General features: G+C 41.7%; 1 protein-coding gene across 1 annotated transcript in view; it reads right to left on the bottom strand.

The window, feature by feature from the left end:
* Positions 1–2,929: 2,929 nt before the first annotated feature.
* The window catches only part of LOC149436218 (cholesterol 24-hydroxylase-like), a 40,747-nt gene continuing 23,412 nt past the window's right edge, over positions 2,930–20,264 (bottom strand). Inside the window, exons 8-15 of the mRNA XM_089661858.1 lie at positions 19,971–20,127; positions 19,163–19,225; positions 16,504–16,576; positions 16,113–16,197; positions 13,017–13,127; positions 10,957–11,045; positions 9,556–9,622; positions 2,930–4,401 (exon numbers count right to left, since the gene is read on the bottom strand). Coding sequence (XP_089517984.1) covers positions 4,240–4,401; positions 9,556–9,622; positions 10,957–11,045; positions 13,017–13,127; positions 16,113–16,197; positions 16,504–16,576; positions 19,163–19,225; positions 19,971–20,127 — 807 coding nt within the window. The 3' untranslated portion in view covers positions 2,930–4,239. The remainder of the gene's footprint in view (positions 4,402–9,555; positions 9,623–10,956; positions 11,046–13,016; positions 13,128–16,112; positions 16,198–16,503; positions 16,577–19,162; positions 19,226–19,970; positions 20,128–20,264) is intronic.

The following is a 20,264-nucleotide window of genomic DNA, read 5'->3' as shown; positions in this document are numbered from 1 at the left end:
TGCGTGTTACTTTTATGGTAAAGTCAAATCTATCTTTCTACCCCTCACCTCACCCCTCCAGTCTCCTCCTCACCTCACCCCTTCAGTCTCCTCTCGCATTACTAACCTACTAAGTGACATATCAGCATGGATGTCACTCCACTTCCTCAAACTAAATCTTTCCAAAACTGAGCTCTTAGTATTCCCCCCATCCCGTGCCCTCTCCCCTGACTTCTCCATCACGATCAATAACACAACCATCAGTCCCTCCCCTCATGCCCCCTCATGCCCCTAGGGTACTAGGTGTAATCCTAGACTCCCATCTGTCCTTTCAGCCCCAAATCCAATCACTGTTCAAATCTTGTAGACTTCACCTCCGCAGCATCTCCAAGATACGGCCGTTCCTAACCCCGGAAACCACTAAGCAACTTATTCACTCCCTTGTTATGTCTCGCCTTGACTATTGTAACTCCCTCCTCATTGGCCGACCTCATCACAGGCTATCCCCTCTTCAGTCTATCATGAATGTTGCTGCCAGACTCATCCACCTTACTAACTGTTCTGTATCTGCCACCCCTCTCTGCCAATCCCTCCACTGGCCTCCACTCAGTGTCCTCCACCCCTCTCTGCCAATCCCTCCACTGGTCTCCACTCAGTGTCCTCCACCCTTCTCTGCCAATCCATCCACTGGCCTCCACTCAGTGTCCTCCATCCCTCTCTGCCAATCCCTCCACTGGTCTCCACTCAGTGTCCTCCATCCCTCTCTGCCAATCCCTCCACTGGTCTCCACTCAGTGTCCTCGATCCCTCTCTGCCAATCCCTCCACCGGCCTCCACTCAGTGTCCTCCATCCCTCTCTGCCAATCCCTCCACTGGTCTCCACTCAGTGTCCTCCATCCCTCTCTGCCAATCCCTCCACTGGCTTCCTGTTGTCCAACGGCTAAAATTCAAAACATTAACAACATATAAAGCCATTTATAACTCTGCCCCAAATTTCATCACCGATCTTGTCTCTAAATATCACCCAAACCGTCCTCTACGCTCCTCGCAAGACATCCTACTTTCTAGCTCCCTTGTCTCCTCCTCCCATGCTCGTCTCCAGGACTTCTCCAGAGCTTCCCCCATCACCTGGAACTCTCTAACCCAATTTATCAGACTATCGCCTACTCTGCTCACTTTTAGGCGATCTCTGAAAACCTCTCTCTTCAGGGAAGCCTATCCTGCCCTCAGCTAATACTGGAATCTTCTACTCTTCCAACCAGTCCATCCCCCACAGTTACTACCTTTTGTACCACTAGCCCCTCCCTCCTAGATTGTAAGCTCTAAGGATCAGGACCATCAAATCCCTCTTGTATTGAACTATATTGTTGCTGTATTGTCTCCCGTTATATTGTAAAGTACTGAGCAAACTGTTGGCGCTCTATAAATCCTGTGTAATAATAATAATAAAAAAGTTTAAAATTGCTTATCACCTGATAGGCAGCCCAGTATGGGTAAGTGGAGGAGCGCGCCCAACAGGCTGACAATGCTACGGCTAGTTACAACCAACTGGTTTAAACACTGTCTTTCTGTAACAGGAAGTGCTGTTGCTGGCAGGATCTCTGATAAACTTTGCAACAGCTTCACAAAAATGATTTGCTTCAGAAAATTGTATACAGTGAGGAATGACAGCATACATACTGAAAATACATGTTGAGTCAAAAGGAGAAGTACAGCCAAAGCTCTTTTGGCTTTATTTCTTATATGGATCACAGGAGTCCAGTTCGTTCTGCACTCCTGTGACCCGTTTTTAGCGAACAGTGGCTGTTGGCTGCCGTCACAGGGCCGGTCCAGGCTGGGGAAGGATTGCGACCATATATTTCATACTCCTGAGTCTGAAGCGGCATCTGGCTCAGCCTCTCAGCAAGCCTCTGAGGGCCTGAGCCAGCAGCTCCCTCCTTTCCACAGTCCAGTGCTCCAATGAGGGGGGCTGAGGCAGAGCAGAGAGTGTTGACTGACAGTCACCGCTCTCTGCTCACAAAGATGGTGAGAACTCAGCGATTAGCAGTCAGGGGATCACTGAGTTCTCACCCCTAGAGGCAGATGTAGCATTGGACTGATGATGCATCCACCTAGGTAAGTATGATATAAAAAACAATTTTGTCCATGCTTCTCTTTTAAAGTTTAACTGTGATCCAGTCTGGATTTGGCAGGGAGAGGAGGATTCGAGAGGCTGCTGCAGGTAGGTGCAGTTGTATGTTACACTTACATTAGATTTTTATTTAGTAGGCAGGTCTCTAAAAAAAATAAAAAAGCCTCACGTACACTGCTGCTCCTAAACGTGAGTTTAGGAGTTTTTGGTGTTTTTTGCCAAAGCCCCTGAACTCAACTCCATGTCCATGTACACGTAGGCTTTTACCAGAGTTTAGGAGCAGCAGATTTTAGGGGCAGTTAGACAATCCTCTCCTGAATGCAGATGAATCATGTTCAGGAGAGAAAAATGTTTTGGCAAAAAAAGCTAAATGCATGTAAATGCTAGCCATTGTTTGCGCTTGGGCATTTATTCATATCAATGGAAATACTCTGGAAAATCAAATGAATAAGCGTCCAAGTGCTAAATGTTGTCCTGCGTTTTTGCCGTGTTTAGCGTTTTTCTGCCAGGAGAACTAAACGTTTAGGGGTGTACATGGGGCCTATATCCAAAAACTAGACTGCCTTTTGGCAGTCTAGTTTTAAACTAAAGCTGTAGTAGAGGCAGTAGATACTCCCTAGTGTCAAAAAGGCATTAGTGATGAAGATTACGGATACTCGTTGCAATACATAAACCATAAGACTGGTTAGGATATTAAAAAGACTATTTTTCATCTGCATTTATCTGTAGCTAGGGAATAAGTATTTGTACTTGGGCTGTAGCTGAAAGCACGACCCTTTAGATATTTGAACCCCAAATATATTACTTAGGACAATCAGAGTTGAACTTGAAGACTGATATAAGACACACATTTATTTATTACAGGTACTTTTATAGCACTGTCAATTTATGCAGCGCTTTACATATATATTGTACATTCACATTAGTCCGTCCTCAAGAAGCTTGCAGTCTAAGGTCTCTGTTCTCTAATGCACATTCATGCATACACTTACTGGGGTCAATTTAGACAGGAGCCAATTAATCTCCCAGCAGTGTGGGAGGAAACCAGAGTACCTGGAGGAAACCCACACAGGCACAGAGAGAATACGCAAACTCCAGGCAGGTGGTGCTGTGGTTGGGAGTCAACCTGATGCCCTTAGAGCTTTATGCAGCTTTTTAATCATTATTACATCATTAAAAATATATTGAAGAAAAAAAAAATCTATTAAAAATTAGAAAAAAAACAAACTGTCAAGGCACAATGCCTAAAAGTGCATAGGGAAGGATTAAAAAAATAATACCTAAAGATCTCAGCATATGGTAGTTTTTTTACACAAATGCATCACTGTGGCCCTTGAATTAATACCTTGTAACAAGCAGTGTAAATATTTATTTATTTATTTCAGGTACTTATATAGTGCCGTCAATTTACGCAGCACTTTACATATATATTGTACATTCACATCAGTCCCTAACCCTCAAGGAGCGTACAATCTAAGGTCCCTAACCCTCAAGGGGCGTACAATCTAAGGTCCCTAACCCTCAAGGGGGTACAATCTAAGGTCCCTAACCCTCAAGGGGCGTACAATCTAAGGTCCCTAACCCTCAAGGGGGTACAATCTAAGGTCCCTAACCCTCAAGGGGCGTACAATCTAAGGTCCCTAACCCTCAAGGGGGTACAATCTAAGGTCCCTAACCCTCAAGGGGGTACAATCTAAGGTCCCTAACCCTCAAGGGGCGTACAATCTAAGGTCCCTAACCCTCAGGGGGCGTACAATCTAAGGTCCCTAACCCTCAGGGGGCGTACAATCTAAGGTCCCTAACCCTCAAGGGGTGTACAATCTAAGGTCCCTAACTCACATTCATACATACACATACTAGGGCCAATTTAGACAGGAGCCAAGTAACCTACCAATAATACCAAAAATATCTGAATCTGACCTGGTAATATCCTCTTGGCTACTAGTATATAATAAGCTCATATCTCTGTGCTCTGATTTTCAACAAATTACATAAAAAAATATATAGCTGTCTATGCATGTTTAAAATACCAATATTTGCTGTGAACAAATAAGTACATAGACGTTTGCATAGTCTCATTATTTTAGACAGTTAGTTGATATAATCATGACATATAATATACATAAAAGTCTATTTCTTCATGGTTCCAGAGTTTGTTCGGGGCCTCAGTCTACATATTGCCCCTCCCATGGGTCGTAGGGAGCCTGTGTCATATATCTTGAAGCTTTGTCCTTCCACCAACTCAAACTCGAATCTCTGCAGGAGCTTGGCCATTACCACCTTCGCTTCCAACTGTAGAAACACAGATAATCAGTTTAAAGCTTTGGTTACCCAACAGTGACATAGTAGATACAATTCATGTAGCCCCTGATTTTTCATAGCTTGTACGTTCAAAGATGGAGATCTCCCTGCCATGATTCCTGTTGCTGTCCAATGGAAGCAGGGGCGGACTGACCATTTGGAAACTCAGGCACTGCCCGAGGGCCCGGGGTCAGTAGGGGACCCCATGAGATGCACCTTTTTCATAGGCTGTTTTAAGTTTGGGCAAGGACACAGGGGCCCCATGATCCCCTATTGCCCGGGGGCCCCATGAGTTGTCAGTCCGCCTCTGAATGGAAGTATTAGGTATTCCTTTGCTTCTCTATTTTTTATCTCCTTTTGTTACAATTCCTCTAATTTTAATTAGATTAAAAAATCCAGCGGGTATAATGGGACCACCTTATGGCCGCAACAGGTACACAATAGGTCAAAGAGGGCACTAAATGGAAAATTCTTAGGATTCCAAAGTGTTTATTGTTCAACTAGTTACAACAAGCAGGACAAAAGCCACCAACATGGTTCAGGGGCCATACTTTATCAGGCCTCCCAAACGCATTGGATGTCCTTTGCCCTGGTTGTGGTAAACAGTTGAACAATAAAGACTTTGGACTCCTAAGGATTTTTCATTTGGTGCTCTCTGACTTATTACACTTGGATTTCTCAACTCAAGTATATGCCCTCTCCTGGGAGGTCGTCTGCCGAATACAAGCCAATTTTGCTTAAGCAATGATTTTGCATTTTGATGACCTGTGAAAATCCGTGTCCAGTGTCCCTTTCCCCTACTGCATGGACAGCAGTGGTGCAGGCCTAGCACCTTAAATACAGGGAGTTCACAATGGAGTCCTCAATATTTGTAAGAAACTGACAGATGTATGCCCTGAGGTCTCTGAAAGATCAACAGAGAGATACAGGTACATGGAGAAGGTGGGTATCAGTGGGTTGGGTGGAGGGGGTGTCACTTTGCCGATTACTGTTAACTCAAGTTAAAAACAGCCCCAATTATTCGGTAGCATCTACTCATTTATACTCTACAAGGAAAACGAATTTGAGTAGAGTGACTTAAAAGTTCAGTTCACAAACCAGATACTCAATGATTAGTGGAGACTGCAGAGTTAGGTTTCTTGAAGACTGGTGGTTGGGGAGGCAGCAAAAACGGGAGGCTGAGCTGCTGTTTTACTGCCCCCTGGATGCCCACCTGAATGGGGCTGTACATCTTTTTAACATTGGGTACAGAGTTTGACAGATGGTACCACCTGTCAAACTCACCAGCTGAGTTCAATGGGGCCATGCCATTACCGCCTACAATGCATGCAATTGTAGTGCAGCATTACAGGGTTAAATTAGGCAGGGAGTAGGTGATATAATGCTCCAATGCTATAGATCGCTCTTCAGAGAGCACCACAGTCCACCACAAGTGTGAAAGAGCCCTTAGCTATTGTTTTGTAGATTGTATATCATCATTGTGTTCAGTAGAGAGCCATCTACTGGGTTTTCACTGCAACTGCACCTCTTTTTTTATTGAACCCTTATCAATAAATAACAGGAAGATTTCCCATAAACCACTGCAGTCATTCAGTTCCTAGAACAGGGGTAATGCATTAAAGTTCAAGGAGGTTCGGTCTCTAAAATCTTCTGGCTGAGGTTCAAAAATAAATGTCCCCATTAGTGTTCCCCCTAACATCATGTTCCCCCTCCAGAGTATTTTATTACATTGGGTGCCACCATCAGACTTCCCCCATAAATCAGTTGTCACCGTCAGAGTACCCCCCTATATCCGGCATTCCCATCACAGCGCCTCAAGTAATGTGTTCCATCAGAGTGCCCCCATACATCAGGTATTTTCAACAGAGTGCCCCTTTACATTGGGCATTCCCATCAGAGTGCCCCCTTATATCAGACATTCCCATCAGAGTGCCCCCTTATATCAGACATTCCCATCAGAGTGCCCCCTTATATCAGGCATTCCCATCAGAGTGCCCCGTTACATTAGGCATTCCCATCAGAATGTCCTCGTACATCAGGTTTCTGCATCAGAAGGCCCCCTTACATTTGGTGTCACCCATCAGTGTGCCCCCTTACATCAGTTGTCCCCATTACAGTGCCCCATTATATAAGGTTCATCCATCACGGTGACACCTTACATAGAGTGTGCCCATCAGCGTGCCCCCCTTACATTAGGTGTTCGCCATCAGAGTGCAGCTTTACATCATGTATCCTCATCACATCAGGTTTGGCCATCAGAGTGCCACCTTACATGAGGTATTCCCATCAGAGTGCCTCCTTACATTCAAAGTACCCCTTTCCACAGTACATGCCCATATGTTTCCCTTAGCATAAAAAGTGCCCATCATAGTGCCCCTTAATATAAATGTGCCCATCAGAGTGCCCCTGAAAAAACACACCCTACCTTGAGGGCAGACAGGAGTAGGAGGCTGGAGCTTGCGGGATCCTTGCTGAAGGGGGCAGGGTGCTCGCTTGTGGACAGGCAAGGAGCGGGAGCGACAGTGAGCTGCAAGGGGCAGTGCGCATGCGTTATGTCATCGGTTGCCATGACGACCACCCTGCTGAGAGGCAAATCTGTCATTCTAGTCTGGTGGGCTGGCGGTCTTGGCGGGAGCGCTGCTTGGGCTGTTCTTGGACCGTGGTCCGCCATTTAGTGACCGCTGTTCTAGAAGAACACAAGTGAAGGCCTCCATTCTCCCTTTGATACACATATGCCTGTAAGTTCTTTCATTGTGTTTATTAAAGTCACATACATACCTAGATCACATTTAAAGTGACACTAATGCTTGTTTTTTTTTTTTTAATAATAAACATGTCTTTACTTCCCCTTACCTTCCCCAATCCTCTTCTTTTCAAGTCCCCGCCAGGGCTCTTGGCTGCTACTGCTCGAGCAGTGCCTCCAGGGAAAGCCTCTCACCCTGGGGGCCCCACTGCTTGTTCGTCCCGGAGCCGCTGCTCTATGCGTGCATAAGACACAGAGCTGCAGCTCGGTCCTGCCCCCCACTGTCTCCTCATTGGCTCACTGGCTGTGATTGACAGCAGCGGAGCCAATGGGGAGGAAGAGTCCCTAGATAGCAGAGGCTGTTGAGAATGTCGCTGGATCGGAGGGGGCTAAGGTAAGAGATACATACAATACATGAAGGTAAAAAACCTTGAGCCTTTAGAACCACTTTAAAAATATTCAATGTGATTTGCAGGTATTTGTTTGCAAGAAAGAAGTTATTTGTAAGAGACATGTATACAAGCATATTGTAATTTCAGTTTATGTGGTTGTATTGCAGTTTTACAGAACTATTCACAGAAGTAAATTTAGTTTTGGAATGAAACACAACACTGCTTCTGTCAGTTTTGTTAGCTAGCTGTCGGCTAACCCTTAGTAGGACAGAGTAGCTATCTAAATCTTCACAGCTGGGAGCAGGTGAGACTAATGCAGGCCATAGATGGGTCGAAAATCGGCCGATTTTTCGGCCAAAAATAAAATTGCCCGATTTTCGGATCATTAGTGGGCTAAATGTTCAGCCGTTTTTCGGTAGGAAGTTGGAAAAAAATCGTCCGATTTTGCCGATCGGCCGATTTTCGCGGCAATGATGGGCAAATTGGCCGATATTTTACCGATAAAAAAAATCTGCGCATGAGCAGTGACCTGCAAGACGAAGACAAAAAGAAGAAAAAAGAAGAAGAGGATGAAGAAGAGGAAGAAGAAGAGGAAGAAGAAGAAGAAGAAGAAGAAGAGGATGAAGAAGCAGAAGAGGATGAAGAAGCAGAAGAGGATGAAGAAGAAGAAGAAGAAGAGGATGAAGAAGAAGAAGAAGAGGATGAAGAAGAGAAGAAGATGAAGAAGAGGAAGATGAAGAAGAGGATGAAGAGGAGGATGAAGAAGAGGATGAAGAAGAGGATGAAGAAGAGGATGAAGAAGAAGAAGAAGAAGAGGATGATGAAGAAGAAGAAGATGAAGAAGAAGAGGATGAAGAAGAAGAAGAAGAGGATGAAGAAGAAGAAGTAGAAGAGGAAGAGGATGAAGAAGAACAAGAGGATGAAAAAGAAGAAGAAGAGGATGAAAAAGAAGAAGAGGATGAAGAAGAAGAAGAATAATAAGAAGAAGAGGATGAAGAAGATGAAGAAGAGGATGAAGAAGAAGAGGAATTCCAGTCCGGCAAAAAGTGTCCCTGCAGAGAGCTCCGCTATTTCTTCTGACAGTTCTTTGACATTTATAGCGGTTGCAACAATGTATTTATTTGTTTCCGAATAAAAACATCTGTATCCGAAATGGATACAAATAAATACATTGTTGCAACCGCTATAAATGTCAAGGAACTGTCAGAAGAAATAGCGGAGCTCTCTGCAGGGACACTTTTTGCCGGCTGTAGACGGGATGAAAATCGGCCGATTTTTTTGACCGTTGCTGGTAACGTCGGCTGCTTGAACGACCGATTTTTCATTTTTTAAAAGAAAAATCGGCCGATTTTCGACCCGTCTATGGCCTGCATAAGTCTTGGAGAGGACCGTTGAGTGAAGTGCAATTACACTTCAACTCTGCAGTCTTTACAAAACACCGAGTATCAGGTTTAGGTTGACTGACCCTCTACTCAAATTTTACTGAACATTATTAACTGTATAACCAAATAATCAGAGCTGTTTTTAGAAAAAGTAGAACTTGAGGTAAAAAAAAATAGGCAAAAGTACTAGAGTTGCTTAATAACAAACCCCCTTGCCCCTCCAATCTAACTCTCATATTTACCTTCCTCTTGGTCCTTCCCTGCTCTGTTCATGTGTCAGAGGCCTTGGAAAAAATGGTTATGAGGAAGCCTATGACCTTATCCTATTCCTCATAGGATGGGTTCCCAAACCTGATCATCAAATTACTAGAGCTAAATCCATGTGGGAGAGATAAGACCCTGTGTAAGCTCTGGCACAAAGCTCTCAGAAGGATTACATCCATGGGTCCAACAAACCAAAAGGACAGTGGGAGAGTGTCGGGAAGGTAAGTATTAGTGGCCAGGGGATGACAGGGTATAAAGAGAACTTGTCCCTTTGTCCTCTCCATTTCTTCCAGTTGTGTATATTTCTCTATACTCCAGGCATTTTCTTTCCCTCATTGTTATGTAATAAATGAAATAATCATACCTGTGCAAAGACTTGTCCAATACAAGAACGTGGTCCAAGAGAAAATGGGAAATATGTAAAATATGGCCTGTTGGAGAAAAAAAAATTAACTTAATGTGCCAAACATTTCAGCAGAAAAATGTAATTACTACAGGAAATTGTGTCAGAATTAAAGTGTACTACTCGAAGGCCCAATGTGCTTAAGCATTTGATACGTGGCACTATTCCATTGACACCAACAATGCAACACCAGTCCCTCACTGACACCAAGGATGGGGCTTAATTCCTCCCACTGACACCAACAATGCAGCTCTATTCCTTCCAATGACACCAATAATGGGACTCTATTCCTCCCACTGATACCAATGATGGGGCACTATTCCTTCCACTGATACCAATGATGGGACACTATTCCTCCCACTGATACCAATGATGGGACACTATTCCTCCCACTAATACCAATGATGGGGCACTATTCCTCCCACTAATACCAATGATGGGGCACTATTCCTCCCACTAATACCAATGATGGGGCACTATTCCTCCCACTAATACCAATGGAGGGGCACTATTCCTCCCACTAATACCAATGATGGAGCACTATTCCTCCCACTGATACCAATGAAGGGGCACTATTACTCTCACTGATACCAATGATGGAGCACTATTCCTCCCACTGATACCAATGATGGGGTACTATTCCTCCCACTGATACCAATGATGGGGCACTATTCCTCCCACTGATACCAATGATGGGGCACTATTCCTCCCACTGATACCAATGATGGGGCACTATTCCTCCCACTGATACCAATGATGGGGCACTATTCCTCCCGCTATTACCAATGATGGAGCACTATTCCTCCCACTAATACCAATGATGGAGCACTATTCCTCCCACTGATACCAATGATGGAGCACTATTCCTCCCACTGATACCAATGATGGAGCACTATTTCTCCCACTAATACCAATGATGAGGCACTATTCCTCCCACTGACACCAATGATGGAGCACTATTCCTCCCACTGACACCAATGATGGGGCACTATTCCTCCCACTAATACCAATGATGGGGCACTATTCCTCCCACTGACACCAATGATGGGGCACTATTCCTCCCACTGATACCAATGATGGGGCACTATTCCTCCTGCTAATACCAATGATGGGGCACTATTCCTCTCACTGATAACAATGAAGGGGTGCCTCTTACTGACCACACTTATCCACCACCAATGCTGAGGTACCAATGCTGGCCCTGATAAAATCCGAATAACTGAAGAACAGTCAACGGACCCTTTGCTTAGAAAGTTTGGAAACTCCTGGTTTAGACTGTGACCAATGTTGTTTTTTTTTGTAAACTAGCCATTTCCAATGTATCAGAGATAACAATTAGCACAGGTAAATAAAAACAATTACTTGGGAGCATCAGGGTAAAATCGATCTGGGTTGAATACAAGGGGATCTGGGTAAAACTGCTCCATCCTTCCCATGATGTAGGAGTTAAACTGTGCAAAGAACAACAAAAGATAAAGGTTTATTTGATAAAACAAAATCGGTCAAACTCTTATTTAGTACATTGCACATTTTTGTATGGTGGATTGATTCTAAAGCATTGTAAAACTCAATGAACATCACTCACTAAGCTGCGGTACAGGATATTGCAAGCTAAAAGATGTATACTATGCAATACACAGTAAATGTGTCAGTGACTCTTCTCTACACTATTAAAAAAACTACTAGAAGCCTTCCTAGTTTTCTAGTTTTAAGGAAAATTGGTTCCAGTCTGTGCCCCCACTGGAGAACTTTTTCATCATTTCCTGTCCGGAAAGTAAGGACAATTCTTCCCAATGGGGACACAGACAGCAAATAAAAGCCTGACAGAAATTCTATCCAATTCCCACTTTCCCTAAAGCAAAAAAAGTTTTGTCTGCAGCTAAACTTTAAGTCTAGGTTACCACTATTGCCGACCGTACGGCCTGTGTGTGCTCGGACATGGCAGCCCATTCATTGGAATGGGCTGCTGTGCCCATGTTTTCTGCAGGAAAAAAGGTGCATGCACCTTTATTAAAAAAATGTGGCTGCAGGGAAACCTTTTAGTCGTTTTAACCAATTGATCTGCAACCAATCAAGCTGTGGGCTGAGATGATTGAGGGTGCCATTCAGAAAATACACCTAGCTGCTTGTTCAAAATCCGATGTAGAATGTACACTGAGCTGCGCATGCACAGCTCAGGTTACATTCTGGCACACTGCCTGTGTGTTTGGATGACTTCACTCCTGCACATGTGCAGGAGAGAATTCATCCAATGCTAGGCAATCAAGATGCCCAAAGACCAGCACCCAGAAAAACCCAAGGACAAAATGCTGGCACCAGCAGCAATGGATCTTGTGGTCATTGGACCGTTGGAACTAAGGTAAATATTTTTGCATTTAGTTCTGCTTTAACCTGCACCTACATCTTAAAACCAACCATAATATAACAATTAACAAAGAAAATAATGCTGATTTGTTTAAAGAGACTCTGCCACCAGACTATTAATTTAAAAAAAATATTTGCATAAGATTATATGTTTATTTAACATATTTAGGCCTAATATTTACCTATAAAAGCCTCTCTTGTGTAAATGTCAAAAACCCTGAGACTGCTGTCGGGTGTTGCCATCTTGAATGTAATGTTAGAAGCCACAGCAGACTCAAGTGACTATACATTTCCTTTGCTCCCCCCCCAGCAATTGCATAAAAAGTTATGTAGGAAGTGGAGGAGGGGAAAAGTTGCTGGACCAGCACAGACAATAGACATTCCCAGAAAAAGAGAGGTCTTTAAAATACGCAAAGGAAGAGTGCTGTGCTAGGGAATCAGTCTAATTTTCTAGCACGTTCAAGGACACAATGCAAGTGAATCCTTTTTTTTTTTATTAATCTGGAGTTCTTATTTATTATTTAACAGGAAAACTCCTTATTAAAAGAAGAGCACAGAATACATTATCATACAGTATAGACATTACAATTTCAAGTGTAAGGCAAGGACAAGTTTCATGGTTAGGATGAAACCGAAGTGCAAGAACCAAATTTAACTGGTTAAGGAGTACAATTCGAATGCATACTGCAAATCGGATTAATGAAGTATAATATGAAGAGGTATAACATAGACAATCTAAGTCCACAGTGGGTATTATGACTCTAGATGCCAAGGTAGTAGGCATTAGACTTAGGCCCAGACTATACGTATCATTGAAGGGAACTTAGGTGTAGGGTACCATTGAATGAGACGTTATAGAAGTCATAATTCAGTTATGATTCTGCATTAAGTACTTTTTTTATGCAAAATAAAATCACTGCATGTAAAATACTTAATTTTGTTGATTTTACCTGCAATTTTTAAATTGGTGACAGGGTCTCTTTAAGGGTAGTGATTACTGTATGTATAGTGTAACCATTGTTTGGGTGAGTGGATCTGGTGAGGGTTTTGGATCTTACCATCAGGCTTGATTTAGCGGGAATTCTCACACCCTCTATAATAGTTTCTTCTTCTAGGGCACGTGACGTACCTGGAGCAGTAGGGTAGAGTCGTAAACTTTCCTTCAAGACCTAGAGAAGATGCATATTGAATCCAAAGTTTATCTAATGATTCTGACATGGTAATTTTTGGCAAGTCATACATGGGTTGAATTCTGAACGAATTTTCTTTAGAAAATCAGAAATTCAGTGCGTTTTGTAATCTGTTGGCGCCACTATTGATTTCGAAATTCAACCAACCAAGCCTTTAGTTTCATGAAAATAATGAATATGTGACCGCGCTCTAATAATACAGTGTTGATAATTTATATATAAATGCTGCTAATTGATCTATTATTGCGATAATATTAACTTATCCACCACATTATTAAGGTTGATCAAAATATATCATCTCAATAGTAAATAAATAAAAAATGTGATTAAATCCAATAGTGCTGGCTTTACAATATAGGTATCTCAATAAAAAATAAATAAATTAATTCATAGAATTCACTGTGCACATGTGAAAAAGCAGAAAATAACTTTAGAATATTTCTTTAAAACTAAATAAATTAATAAAATAAGATGTGCAAGTGGTGCATAAAACAAAAAATGAATGAAAAAAATATAAATAAAAACAAATGAAAAAAAAAATTTTTCTTTTGAAAAAAAAATATATATATGAAATATTAAAGTTCAGCCACAAAATAGTGCATAAAAAAGATTGTGCAAAAAAGTTTTTCAAAGAGTTCAGCAGGTAGAAGGTGCTGGTAATATACTCTCCTTTCAAACTGCTTATGATGATGTGAATAGAGATCTACGGATTGTCTTCTGAGCCTATACAAGCCCAAGGATTTTCCCCTCCTTGAAGCTCTCCTCACTCCAATGCTCAATGTGTCCTCATGTGACCCATAGGAGAAAAGAATAAAAGATATGGTGCCTTATCCAAGGTATATAGAAATGCTCTTTAATGTGCTCTCATATTGCACTCACATGGTTTCGATAATATACACGCATGTATTGTAATATAAACCGCTGAATGCGGTAATGATCAGCCTCACAGGAGCGCTGGCTCACTCTGTCTGTACTCGCCGTAATGATGATCCAGTACGATCCGATACGTGGTGACGTCACTGCCCCTCCCCAACGCGTTGCGCTACAGGGAAAATGTAGCTTCGTCTGGGGGATGTAGTAGAACATTCACCAGGTCTCTGCTCCTTAAATATCATTAGGCACCATTTTGTTTAGTTTCACCTCATGTTGCTACAGAAAAGAATTTTCGTGGCTGGGAACCTTTTCCGTCCAGGTCACAGCTTATGCTCATTTCTTTTACGATTATATTTCTTGTACGATTCTCTCATCATTGATTAGAAATTCGTTCATTTTTCAGAAAATTTCCAACATACCCGATCACTCAAATTCAATGGCCGCATGAAAATCAGCTGATGCTGCAGCCCATTTATGGTGCAAAATTCAAACGAAAATTATTAGTTACAATTTTCAAATGAAAATTCTTTCAGAATTTGACCCATGTATAGCATGCATTAGACAGCAAAAGTCTTTGCGATTACATAAATTTCTGCTTTTAACCCCTTATTGCCGAAATGCAGTTATGCAACAATGAGAGTAGCTCAGATCAAGCCCTGATCAATGTTATCTTATATTGATTTATTACTATTCTTTTCCTTTGGCTGGGGAAAAAAAAAGATGCAATGTATCTTTTTTGTTCATACCAGCAAACCACTGGTGTGAATGTCTCTGACCAAACAATCAGAAACAGACTTCATGAGGGTGGCCCTGTGCTCATTGCCTGGCACCATAGAGCTTGATTGCAATTTGCCATTGAACACAAGAATTGGCAGATCCACCACTGGCACCCTGTGCTTTTCACAGATGAGAGCAGGTTCACCCTGAGCACATGTGACAGACGTGAATGGGTCTGGAGAAGCCGTAGGGAATGTTATGGTGCCTGTAACATTGTTCAGCATGACCATTTTTGGTGTTGGGTCAGTGAAGGCATATCCATGGAGGGACGCAGAGACCTCTACAGGCTAGACCAGGGGTGGGCAAACTTTTTGACTTGAGGGCCGCAATGGGTTCATATATTGGACCCGGGGGCCGGACCAAGAGTAGATGAATGATGTGTATGTGTCATCCATAGTAAGTATAGTAATATTCCCCCATAGTAAGCATAGTAATTAATCCCCCATATAGTAATTCATCCCCCATAGTAATTCATTCCCCATAGTAATTAATCCCCCATATAGTAATTCATCCCCCATAGTAATTCATCCCCCATAGTAATTCATCCCCCATAGTAATTAATCCCCCATATAGTAATTTATCCCCCATAGTAATTCATCCCCCATATAGTAATTCATCCCCCCTATAGTAATTCATCCCCCATATAGTAATTCATCCCCCCTATAGTAATTAATTCCCCATATTAATTCATCCCCCATATTAAGTCCCCAAGTCCCCCCTGTGTCAATTTACTTACCTTTGCTCCGTGCGTTCCTCTTGCCGTGTTCCCGCGCCGTTCCGGTCTTCAGAGCGGACTGTGAGAGGAGCCTAGCTCCCCTCACATTCGTCACGCTGCCCCGCCTATACACATCCTGACAGCCAATGTTTGCCTGCCCTGGCTGTTTTTTTTTTTCATCACGCTCCGCGGGCCGGATTAAAAGGTCCGCCGGGCCGTAGTTTGCCCATTGCTGCCCTAGCCAAATGCAAAACTAGTGAAAAACAGTGAGAAAAGATGATTAGGGAAAAAAATGCCAATAATTTTGTCCCGTTCATTTTTGGAGTTTTGAATGGAATGTCTTAGATTTGGCTTTTTGTTTCTCCACTCTTGTGTCATATCAATACAAACAAAAGAAATAAACATGAGAATGCCTAAATATTTGTAATTGCAACAGTTTTTTGGGAAAAGTGGTGCATTATCTGATAGAAATGCAGAGGTGCCAATATTTGTGGCCACGACTATAATATATATATATAGTTTGCTTTGGTGATCATGTCCCTGAAAATGGGTCTTTTAAATATAGAGCAACCTGTAAACTGGACTGCTTTTGTAGCTACCTGAGATAAGTATTGCAGTTTTCCAAGATCATCATAATCAAGGTCTCTTTTGGAACCAATAACTTCATCCACTTCATCCTGGGCCCTGAAAGGTAAACCAAGTTTGGTATTTAATATGTATAATATGTAACCAATGTACTATGAGTTTTGCACTGGCAACTTGTCTATATCAATTTTATGATGTTTTCAAGGATTTTTGCATGCTACAATACCTAAGTAAATAGTATTTTTGTTTGTTCAGTAGTAAATATACAGTCTAATGTTTGATCCAATTCAACCAGGAATAAACATATATGTATTATTTCCTTTTCCCAAGGAATGATTTGATTTCTTAAAAGGATGATACATCAGAAAAGTGGCATCTTAATTTATATCTTATTATGTGTCTCACTTTTTCAGAATGTCCGGGTTTTGTGCCAGTTCTATCACTGTAAATGATAACTGGTTGGCAGTTGTTTCTTGCCCTGAAAAGAACACAGATCAGTTTAAAGAGAGTGTTTACAAGCATGTACAAGACCTAGCAATCTGTATGGTTAATTTACAAAAACCAGAGAACTAGAAACAGTGGCAAAACTGAAGCTTGCTAATGACAGCCAGTCAATCCAAAAACCTTAATCAAGGTGAAAGATAAAATCAAATTGGTTGTTATAGGATATTGCTACACATTTACCATGATTTGCATTGCTCCAGTGTTTGTAAAACTTGCCCACCTACCCATTTGGGGCAGAATGACAGATCCTCCCTGCTCTAGGAATCAATCCTGGGTATGCTCCGTTGTCATACGGTGTCAAAATGTAGCTGGTAGATAACATCACTAATCCCCCAAATGACAAAGTTGGTGATGCTCTGGGGGTGAATATATCTTGCTGGGATTGGGGGTGGAGGGGAGGGTTGCAATCAAGACGCATTGTCACTATGGTCTGCATAGGCCTGATAAGTGTCTTATTAAGTCAGATCTCCTGATCTGCACCAGGTCAGTAGGTCAGAAAGTACTTCTGATACTGGATCTACATGACTGCTAGGCAACCACACCGTGTTCCAAATTATTATGCAAATGATATTTTTCTCATATACCCAAATAATTGGTGTAAATAACAGTCAGCAGAATTCTCATGTTATCAACTATTAAGAGTACAATTCAAATTTTATTGAACAAACCTCCTAATGATAACAGGATTTTTTTTTAAACATAAAACACTTCCAATGCACTGTTCCAAATTATTATGCACAGTAAGTTTCAAAACATTTTATAGGTTGTAAAGAACTGAAAATTGTCATTTGTTGTGTTTGCAGCATATTTACTGAAATCAAAAGCTATTTCAATCAAACAACATTTTAACTTTTTTAAACACTTTAACAGGTCACGTTACATTGTAACATAGGACCCCTAATTTGATAGAAGCTTCACCAGTCTTGCATCCATTGAACTTGTGAGTTTTTGGACAGTTTCTGCTTGAATTTGTTTGCAAGATGTTAGAATAGCCTCCCAGAGCTGCTGTTTGGATGTAAACTGCCTCCCACCCTCATAGATCTTTTGCTTGAGGATGATCCAAAGGTTTTCAATAGGATTGAGGTCAGGGGAGGATGGAGGCCACACCATGACTTTCTCTCCTTTTATCCCCATAGCAGCCATTGATGCAGAGGTATTCTTTGCAGCATGAGATGGTGCATTGTCATGCATGAAGATGATTTTATTACGGAAAGCATAGTTCTTCCTTCTGTACCAGGGAAGAAAGTGGTCAGTCATAAACTCCACATACTTTGCAGAGGTCATCTTTACACCTTCGGGGACCCTAAAGGGGCCGACCAGCTCTGTTCCCATGATTCCAGCCCAAAACATGACTCCCCCTCCGCCTTGCTGATGTCGCAGCCTTGTTGGAACAGGGTGGCCGTCCACCAACCATCCACTACTCCATCCATCTGGACCATCCAGGGTTGCACGGCACTCATCAGTGAACAGGACTGTTTGAAAATTAGTCTTCATGTATTTTTCTGCCCAATGCAGCCGTTTCTGCTTGTGAACATTGGTTAGTGGTGGCCGAATAGAAGGTTTATGCACAGTTGCAAGACTCTGGAGGACTCTACACCTTGATGTCTGTGGGACTCCAGAGGCACCAGCAGCTTCAAATATCTGTTTGCTGCTATGTAATGGGATTTTAGCAGCTGCTCTCTTGATCCGATGCATAGATCTGGCAGAAATCTTCCTCAATGTGCCTTTATCTGCACCAACCCGTCTGTGCTCTGAATCAGCCACAAATCTCTTCATAGTGCGATGATCACGCTTAAGTTTTCGCGAAATATCGAATGTTTTCATACCTCGTCCAAGGAATCGAACTATTTCACTCTTTTCAGCAGCAGAGATCCTTTTTCTTCCCCATATTGCTTGAAAATGGTGCTCTGCTTAATAATGTGGAACACCCTCCTTTAGTAGTTTTTCCTTAAATTGGGCTCACCTGCCAATCTAATTATCACAGGTATCTGAGATTGTTTTCAGTGATCAAAAGAGCCCTGACACACAATGCCATCCGTGAGTTAAACTGAAAAACAAAATATTTAATCTTTGTGACACTTAAATAGAATTTGCATAATAATTTGGAACAGGGTGTAGTATTTTCACGAGAGGTCAAAGATGGAAGCCTTCATACTTCTTTAGTATCATTTTCTTTTAACAGGACAGTGCAAAGTGCAATTGTAAAGTAATCCTAGGAAAAGCATAACAAATTTTCCACTATACTAAAATAGGACTAAGCAAGATTTTCCCTAACAGAAGAGGAATAAGCACAAGGGACACATCGTACTGACCGTAAGATATGTCGCTTGTACTGATTTTTCTGTTTTTATATTGTATCAGTTGTATATTAATAATTTTCTGGTTTATTTTGAAACTTTCCTTTTTGCCTCAATATATATACTTTTTTGGAACATCTAAAAAAGTTGCTAACTCTTAAAATGTTGTGCCCCAGGCCTGATTTTCTTGCATCTTGCTTATTCTACATGCAGTTCTACCTGTTCATTAAAATAATTTTACATTAATGGATTAGATTACAAACCTGCGATGAAGAAAGTAACAAAGTTATCTATCAAATCTTCCATATCACATTCATCCTCCTGAGCTGTGAAGAAAGTGAAAAGCAAATTAGCCTTTCTTGAAAAAAAAGTAAAAAAAAAAAGAAGGAAATTCTTATCCACAGATGTGCAATTAGCACATCCTAGGTATTACCCCCTCAGACTTTTGCATCATAATCAAAAAAATAAAAAACAAGAACAAGAAGGGGACCTCTTCAAAAAACCTATTCCAAGACTTTTTTCCTAGGTATGGCTCCTAATTGTTTTGCATCATAACCCCTGTCAACAGTAAAGAAAGAGCAGGTGGACCTCTTCCATAATCAGGGAATCGGTCTTACCTTTTTCCTATTTCTGGCCTCTAAACATTTTACATCATAACCCCTGATAACAGTAAAGAACGGGTTGGGGGACCTCTTCCAAAACCTCTTCCAGGAGGACCTCTTCTAAGATGGGAGAATCTACCTTACCTTTCTCTCATGTCTGGCCCCTAAATGTTTTACATCATAACCCCTGACAACTGTAAAGAATGAGAAGGGGGACCTCTTCCAAAACCTCTTTCACAAGGACTTTTTCTAAGATTGGAATATCTGCCTTACTTTTTTCCAGAGGCTTAGCTTGAAGCTTGTGGGCCCTGATGCAAAAGTTGACCTTTTTCCTAGGTCTGGCCCCTAAATGTTTTACATCATAACCCCTGACTACAGTAAAGAACGTGCAGGGGGACCTCTTTGTGTAAAACGGATCTTTTTCCCTTTTGTATAATAATTGTGATATATTAGAGCTCGTTTGGCTTACCTGTTCCTTTCAGGATCTGTGTGAGTATATCCACCGGAATGTCTTCTCCATCTTCAATTGCCTTTCTGCGTCTCTCAATGCATTCTCTACCAGTTTTCCTGAGAAGTCTGAGGCTTTCTTGAGTATCTTTAATATACTTCTGCTTTTCCAAGGAGAACTAGCAAGAAAGACATACTGTAATAAACATAACATAATAAGGTTCATACAATCGATACAGTAAGGTTCAATACACAGTATGCTAATGTACAGGATGGGTAATCAGCTGAATGCTCACACAAAGGGAATCTGTAACAT

The sequence above is a fragment of the Staurois parvus genome, unplaced genomic scaffold, assembly GCF_062004578.1.
Source record: "Staurois parvus isolate SC_StPar_1 unplaced genomic scaffold, SC_StPar_1.0 ptg001398l, whole genome shotgun sequence".
NCBI classification, from domain to species: Eukaryota; Metazoa; Chordata; class Amphibia; order Anura; family Ranidae; genus Staurois; species Staurois parvus.
The sequence above is the reverse complement of the archived record's forward strand: the minus strand, read 5'-3'. Positions and strand labels throughout refer to the sequence as shown.